Source organism: Hydra vulgaris, chromosome 06, assembly GCF_038396675.1.
Source record: "Hydra vulgaris chromosome 06, alternate assembly HydraT2T_AEP".
NCBI classification, from domain to species: domain Eukaryota; kingdom Metazoa; phylum Cnidaria; class Hydrozoa; order Anthoathecata; family Hydridae; genus Hydra; species Hydra vulgaris.
The window spans coordinates 5342971-5351248 of record NC_088925.1 but is presented as its reverse complement, the minus strand read 5'-3'; the positions used below and the strand labels follow the sequence as shown (position 1 = coordinate 5351248).

The window sequence follows — 8278 nt, the reverse complement described above, 5'->3', positions numbered from 1 at the left end:
TAATTACTCCAGGTTTATCAAATCAAAATGTGAAAGAGTGCCATGGCTTGATATTAGGAATCGTTTTAAAATTAGGTGAAAGCTGTTCTTGCCAATCATATGTTGGAACAAAAATTGAGCCATTCTCGTCACCGACGATGACAGCTTTATTCAATTTTGAAATTGGAGTATTAGCTTTATGCATGCAGCAAACTCTTTGACCGAAGCTACTTCACTTCGCCGAAACTTAGATTTCAGAATCCCAAATCCTGCATCTAGAGAGAATTTCTTGTGACCGACAGGCAAAAACATAATAGTTATTTTTTGGTTTGACCCAACAGCTACTCTCCGAGAGAAATACTGCATTACAATGTTGTTTTTATTTTGCCCTACGCAGTTGTCAGCATGGCAATACAGGGTATCTTTAATAGAACATTTATGTTCAGCAAGGTAGTGATGAATCATACTCAAAATACAGTTTTCACCCTTTCCGGTTAACATGCTTTCAGGTACCACATAATGTGCTGAACACAGGTCGATTCATTTGCAATACTAAAAATCCCAACTTTAAACGGAGTTAAAAAATAGATAGGTCCAGGTTGATCTGGTAAATTTGGTAGAAAGATTTGCTGTGCATAGTCAAAAGAAATGTGTGAAATTTCATTTTTTTTCGCCAGTTTGATACAATCATGATTAACGGAACGCTCTTTCTCAACTAACTTTAGATGTTTTAACATCTCAGTTATACGCTCTCGTTTGACTTTTACTTCTAGATTAACCATTTCAGACATTTTTATACTGTTATTCTGACACACACTGCATAAGTCCGAGCGCGGGCGTTGGATAACAATAAAAGGCAAGGTCGTTATCCAAATCTTCGAGAAAGCTATAATTTGGAGCGAATGCATTCCAGACAATTCACATGCGGATTTATATTTTTCATGTATGCTTTTTTTTGTCTTCCATGACGGAAGAAACATCATCCGATGATCTCTTATTCCTCGAGTTTTCCCGGGTAGAACTAGTGCATTGTTTTCAGCATAATTCATTATAAATTGAACAACTGCTGTGTCATCTACTTTTGTACAAGCATTTTTGGGTTGTCTTCCAGTATTGCCATGTCTACAAATAGCAATTCTGTCAATTAGACGGAGACGTTTACGACCAATCCCATGCAAAAACGGGAATGTTTTTAAACATATCTTGTATCTGTGAAACCGATAATCCATCAGTGTTTTTGATCGAAGTTCATTTTGATCTTCATAACGATTACAACACATTAGCATTTCACTCGTGTGAAGCAGAGCACTTTACTGGGCAAAAATATTGTCATTCAGTTTGTTTTTATGTTCAAACATCCCATCAATCTCAAAACATTGTAGTCTGTATTCGCGTATTTCTGAATGTGAGAAGCGCGCCATACAGTTTTTATTTTTTTCTCCTTGATTACATCTACAACCAGATTGTATAAATTTTTGTATTTTTTCCTCACTTCATTTTCAAATAACTGTGAGTAAAGTGAACGGAGAGAAACTATTGTCTTAATGGTGTTATCAAGAACAATAATGTCATTTTAGATCGTCAGTTCATCCTGTGAAGATGAAGCCAAAAATGCGTTCTCACTTATTGGTTCATCGTGCATAGTCGAGGTTAAATGTTGATTCTCATCTATCGCCGCTTCATCGTCGCTAGATGCTTGGTTATCAGATGAATCAGACATTAAAAAATCATCATCGAAATTATTTTCACAATCTCTATATTCAAAGAAATTGTGCAGGGCATCGTTGACTTCTAATGGATCTAAACCATCAGTTCCACAACTATTCAAAAGCTTTGCTATATCAGCATTTTTAGAAGTACTGGATTCACGATTCATAATAACTAAAAACTATCAATATTAAACGAGTCATTAAAATTAAACTTAAAGTTTAATTTTATCTGAACTTTTTTCTACACCTAACGTGAGTCGGCTCTTATCGTTGGTTTGAAATACTAGCAGAAATTTCGCAACAAATAGTTGTTTATTTGTTATAATTAATTTGGTGTGTATGAACATCACTGTCATGCACTTCTATTTAAATACAAAAAAACCGCAATACATAGTTACATTTATGAATTAGGCGGGCTTATCACGTCAGCATTTGAAATCAATTTGTTTCTAAAGTAGCAAATTTTAAGAGGAATCCAACAAAGAAAAGCATATTTAAAATTATTTCTTTATTTAGTCTAATAATTGTTTTATCAATCAATAATTGTCAATCAATAAACGATTAAAAGCATAACAAATAATTTAATAGAATACTTGGTCACCATACTCGGTTTAAAGGGTTAATAAAAAACATACAAATAAGTTATATTTTCAATAACTTCTTAGGATTTACAACGATTACTGATCAAAAATAAAAAGTATTGTATAGTGGCACGCTAAAACGTTAATAATACAGCATAAGAAAATAATTAACAAGGAGTTCTTTACTTATAGAGGAGAGAACATTATCATAACAGTTCTGATGAAGAGTTGGTACCTTTTCCACATTTAAAAAAAATCCTTTTTTGCAACTACCAAAAAACATTTTTCACAAAAAAACACCTAATATGTATTGTAATATGATAGAACTATAAAAAAAAACAATAATCTTGTTTTTGAATTTCTTGACCTGACTAACTATTATGTCAAATATCTCTGTAACTAGAAACTAAGGCTTGGTACCTTTTCCTGTGATGCGCCTCATTTATATATATAAATGTAAATAGATATATCAGATATGTTAGAAAGATATATTAGAAGATATATTAGAGTGTAAGACAGAAGTAGTCGTGTCAGAAAGATAACATAAAGAAAGCGGACAGGTATTTCACTCGATGTTAGAAGTTTATTTAGAACTAATAGAACTTTATTTATTGTGTGTTTTTTTCCGTGTTTCTTTTTCCGTTCTTGTGCAACATTACAACAAAAAAACTTCGGTTTCTTTGTTGCAATGTTGCACCGAATAAATTTATAACTTCAAAATAATAAGTATTTTTATACAAAAAAAATGTTACAGAAAAATATACAAAAGTATACAAAACTATATAAAGTGCCGTTTTTATAGTAATTTTCGTAACGATACTTTACTTAAAACGGCTGCGACATCGACGACTTAAAATATCATAATTTCTAAGTTCTCGTTGCAGTAGGCGTTTTGGTTTCGTAAAGCCGCTAATATCTGCATATCTCTGACGGCAACGTCCATTACGTACATCTTCGATCACGGTTCGGTCAGGTTTAATTGATGACAAACTCCATTCTCAGCAACAGGGCCGGATTCGGACATTTTTAGGCCTGGGGCTGTAAGTATAGGAGGGCCTAATGTGGCGGTAAGGTAAAAATGCCGAGCGTTAGCGATGCTAAACCCGGGGGTCAGTGGGCCGGAGACCCCCAGCCGGGGGGGTTTGGGGGCTTCCGAGGGGGGTTTGGGGGGCACTGACAAATTCTTAAGGTATTGTATTGTTGTTTTATCATGTAAATATTTTTTCATATGTTTTCCAGGATATAGATCGTTGGGCGGTGACAATTTGGCAAAGGTCAAACAGAGAAGTGAAGTACATGTATGCCCTTAGTACAGTCTAACATTACAAAAGCACCAATAACAATATTTAAGTTATATTGGAATAGGATAGCATTTAGCAATATAAGCAAACATATATCATTTTTAGTATTGTTGATGGTGTCAAATATTTAGCTGAAGCTAGAATCTTCATATATTTTTCTTTTGAAAGTATAAAAAAAAAAAACAATAAATATAAATTGTTGCATAATTTATGTCCTATTTAGTTAATCAATTAACTTTAAAATAGTTTTTTATATATTGACTTTTCTGGCCTTTTTTAAAGCAAACTTCTTGATCACTACTGTGAAATCTCTTGATTTAACTATGTCACTTTCAATGCATAATAAAGCCAAATCATTTAAGCGAGGTTGTCCCAATGTTGATCTAAGTTCATTCTTAACTCTTTTAAGGACTGAAAAAGATCTTTCTCCAGTACAGTTTGTGACCATAAGAGACAAATAAATTCCCAACACAGTGTAGACGTTCACAAAGGTATCGGTCAAACTATTCTTAACTAGAAAGGTGTACATTTGCAGTTCAACACAATCAGTTGTCACAACGCAGTCATTGGGCGGTGACAAAAAGTAAAAAAAAAGAAAAAAAAGTCACGGGCCTTAGGGCCTATTTTTTTTATAAGGGTCTGGGGCTGCAGCCCCATCCGCCTCTGCCTTGATACGGCCATGTAAGTTGAAAATTAATTTTATTTGCAACTCCAGTAAAAAAGTGAGGTCAGAAAACCTTTGCGAGAACAAACATTAATTTTATTTAAAAATTAAACAAATACAATACATACCTACTGATGTAGCTACTTGTTTGAAAAACAATTTTTCCAGCATGATTTTTATGCTCCTTTTCTAACAATTTAGCTTTCTAATAACATTTCTTTTATTCATGTGACTATTAATGACACTTTTCTTTCTACTTTTCCTAGGAGATCTACTTAAATTGTATGTACAAGACATAATAAAATATAAGCAACTAAAACACACAAATTGTTACGATAAACCATATAAATCAGCAAGTGTTTATAAAGTTTGACATTGACACTTCATATTATAACATTAAAATATAGTGCTGCTCTTATTGGTATTTTTATAAATCAATGATTTTAACTATTTTACTATAAAAACAGGACGTGTCCCGGACCTGTCTCCTTTTTACAATAAACTATATTTTCACTTTGCCGATTAATTCGTTTAAATATTAGCAAGAGGTTTCCTTTTCGGTATAAACGTGCGCTCATAGAAATACTTTATATTAAAATAAAAATCTTTATTTTGAAAAAAATGTGACTTGTCCTCTTTTTCAAGTTAGCGATTTAAATAATCTTAAACCGATATTGCGCAAACCAACAATCACTATAAATCTTAATTCTACCAACAAAAACTCCAAAAGTATACCTAGATTTTGCAGTTTTGCACAAAAAAACAACACGAAAACCTAGACAGCAATAAAAAAAACCCAAATGTGGCAACACTGTCTGTTGTCTTATTTTTTAATGTTAAAGATACTGTTTAAAATATTTCGAATGAATTTGTTATATTCGTTACATTAAAAAACGTCCGCAATAGATCTTTACATCAATTAACATATAAATAAATTTCCCTAACCTACTTTGATGGTGGAAATTTAGTTTTTCAAGCAAAAAATTGAAATGTTAAAACAAATATTTAAATGGTAAATCAAATATTGAAAAAAAATATTTCTGTAGGCGATAAAAACCACCTAAATAGTTTTGCAGACTATAAGCAAAGTCTAATTTTTAAAAAATGTGCAAAAACAATTTCTTAGATAATTCACCAAATCTAATGTATAAAAATGTACATAAATAGTTTTTTAGAAAATGAGCAAAGTCTATAAAAAGTATTAAAAACTTTAAAAAGTTTTTAAGAAAAGTCTTAAGAAATTTTTTCTGAGATTTTTTTTTGAAGAAAATTTCACATGGTTCTATGATTTTAAAATATGCAACGTTAATTCGTGTTAAAATCAACAACACAAATGATTTCCAGCAATAATTCATCTTAAAATCAACAACACAAACGATTTCCAGCGATAATTCATGTTAAACCAACTACACAAACAAGTTCCAAATAAAAGTTTATGTTAAATCAGCTACACAAACGATTTCTTTTGAATCCCTTCATATAAAACCCCATCTGCATTTATGCGATCAAAACAAAAAAGCTGATTAAATATATTAAGCTATTTATGGCCGCAAACTTTTGTAGCCAAGTATTAAAAAAAAAATTTAAAATGTTATCGAGTGGCATATTTCTTCTTTTTGTTGGAGTTGTGTCATCATGGAATGTTGCTATGGAAAGTAAAAACTGCTCTTTTTGTTTAATTTTAAAGTTTTATTTCTTAACTAGATATTCTTAATTTGAACTGTTAACAATAGATCCAAAATTATATGGCGGAGATATGGTATTATCACCGGAACAAGTTGCTGCTTTACGAAATAAAACTCTTGCTTATGGATCACACAAAAGTCGCAGATGGCCGAACGGAAAAATTCCTTACGTTATTGACAGATCTTTAGGTTTTATCTTAGATTTTTAAAATAATTTTTGTGAAAAATTAGTTTACTAAAAGTTTGGAATTGAGAAATAAGGCAAAGGGGGTGAGGGTTAGGGTAATTCCTCCCGTCTCCTTATTTTGCCAATTCCTTCATTATTTCTTTATTTTCCAAATTCCTTCGTTATTCCTTCATTAATTTCTAATTTCCTTTGTTCCCTGACCTGGACTTTTAATGATAAATTTTAATGTAATACATTTTTTCAAAATTTTGAATTTAAAAAAAACAATTTTAACAGGTACACAAGCTAGAAAAGTGATTGCAGAAGCCATCAACGTATACCATAGAGTGACATGCCTTAAATTTATCCCGCGAACAACCGAACGTGCATACATTAATTTCTTTTTCGGAGATGGGTATATATTTTTCTAACTATTAATTAGACGATAGAGTGGTAAACATTAAACGATTTGAGACATTCAGATAAAAAATGAAAGATTTCAAATTTAAAAAATTGTGCTAACAGCAGTTTTAAATATAAAAATTTTGTTTGTATAATCTGATTATTTTTTATTTTGAATTAAATACTTTCTTATATAGATGCTTTTCTCCTGTTGGATATGAATCAAGCATCTGGTTAAATCAAAAAAATGATGTTTCAATAGGAAGTGGTTGCGAATCAGTAGGAACTGTTCTTCATGAAGTTGGGCATAGCATTGGTGAGTAAATTTTTTACAAAATAATTTTCAGTTATATTATCTGAATAAAAATATTTAAAAATATTTCAATATTTTAATATCCGTAAGATAATCATATATTAATTTGTAAAAAAAACATAATTCGAAGCATTAATACTTAAACAATCAAAAGATTCTTTTTTCAGTACATTTTTATATTTTATATTTTATTTACAAAATATTTTTGTTATAATTATTAAAGGTTTGTATCATGAACAAAATCGACCAGACAGAGATAGATACGTCACTATTGTTAACAGCAACATAATGAAAGGTACGATATACATTTCTGCACATATATAAATATATATATATATATATATATATATATATATATATATATATATATATATATATATATATATATATATATATATATATATATATATATATATATATATATATATATATATATATATATATATATATATATATATATATATATATATATATATATATTATATAACAAACAACTTTTTTAATTTAGTCGTTAAAATGAAAACTACCCATTATTATCGATAGTTACGAAAGCTATCAATAAAAGTTATTGATAGATAAATAAAACGATTTTATTTGTTACTTGAAGTTATCAATTGATATATACCGTATAATACCTTTAGAGGGAACTACCAATACAAAAACATAATTAGGTTTTTGTCTTCTATTGATAAAATAAGTTGGAAATACCTTATATGTATAATATAAAGTTAATAATATTATATAAAGCTAAAAATGAAAGGAAAAAAAAATTATTGCCACAACAAAAATTGCTTATAAAAGTTTTTTCAAAAAATCAACTCTTTATATACAATTTTTAAAACTTAAGTTTTATTGTTTGTAGGTATGGAATATAATTTTCAACTTGAATATGATATCAACTCTCTAAACACTCCTTACGACTTAAAATCGATCATGCATTACGGATCAAAAGCCTTTGCAGTTAATAGAAACATGAGAACTATTGTAACAAAGGACCCGAAGTTGCAGAATCTTATTGATCACTATGATGACGTTGATAAGTTCAGTGATTTGGATATCAAGCAAATTAATTTAATGTATCCCTTGTGTAGTTTGGGAAAATAATTAACATCTTTTTCCGACGTTCATATAAAGTAATGAAATAAAAAAATAACAGAAACTTTTTTTTTGTTGTCGTATTTTAGTTTATTTCAAATATAAAAGTTTTTAACGTTTTTAAATTTTTTAAAAGACGAATAAGAAACCATATTATTGCAGGTAATCAACAACGCACACCAAAAATTACTACGAACAAGGGAACGTTGAACAAGGGAAACTATACGTTGAACAAGGGAAATTAAACGAATCGTTAAAAATACAGCCAAAAATTAGAAGGCCAGTATTTTTGCAATAGAACTATAATAGAGAGTTTAAAAACGTAAGTTATATGAATAATTAATGAGTTTAAAACTCTTGTTTTGAATGATTTGCTCGAATAT

General features: G+C 29.7%; 1 protein-coding gene across 1 annotated transcript; it reads left to right on the top strand.

The window, feature by feature from the left end:
* The first annotated feature begins 5734 nt into the window (after window positions 1-5734).
* Window positions 5735-7959, top strand: LOC100212827 (astacin-like metalloprotease toxin 5). Its single transcript, XM_065799049.1, has 6 exons — window positions 5735-5889; window positions 5968-6108; window positions 6383-6500; window positions 6685-6803; window positions 7024-7095; window positions 7663-7959. The coding sequence occupies exons 1-6, from the start codon at window positions 5778-5780 to the stop codon at window positions 7902-7904; spliced, it is 804 nt and encodes a 267-aa protein (XP_065655121.1). The 5' UTR covers window positions 5735-5777; the 3' UTR covers window positions 7905-7959.
* The last annotated feature ends 319 nt before the right edge of the window (window positions 7960-8278 follow it).

Bases quoted from the DNA above. Each gene is read 5' to 3' on its own strand.
- LOC100212827 (XM_065799049.1), top strand. From the start codon at position 5,778: ATGGCCGCAAACTTTTGTAGCCAAGTATTAAAAAAAAAATTTAAAATG. The intron at 6,501-6,684 runs GTATATATTTTT...TTTCTTATATAG, and splicing joins AATTTCTTTTTCGGAGATGG to ATGCTTTTCTCCTGTTGGAT. The intron at 6,804-7,023 runs GTGAGTAAATTT...TAATTATTAAAG, and splicing joins TGAAGTTGGGCATAGCATTG to GTTTGTATCATGAACAAAAT.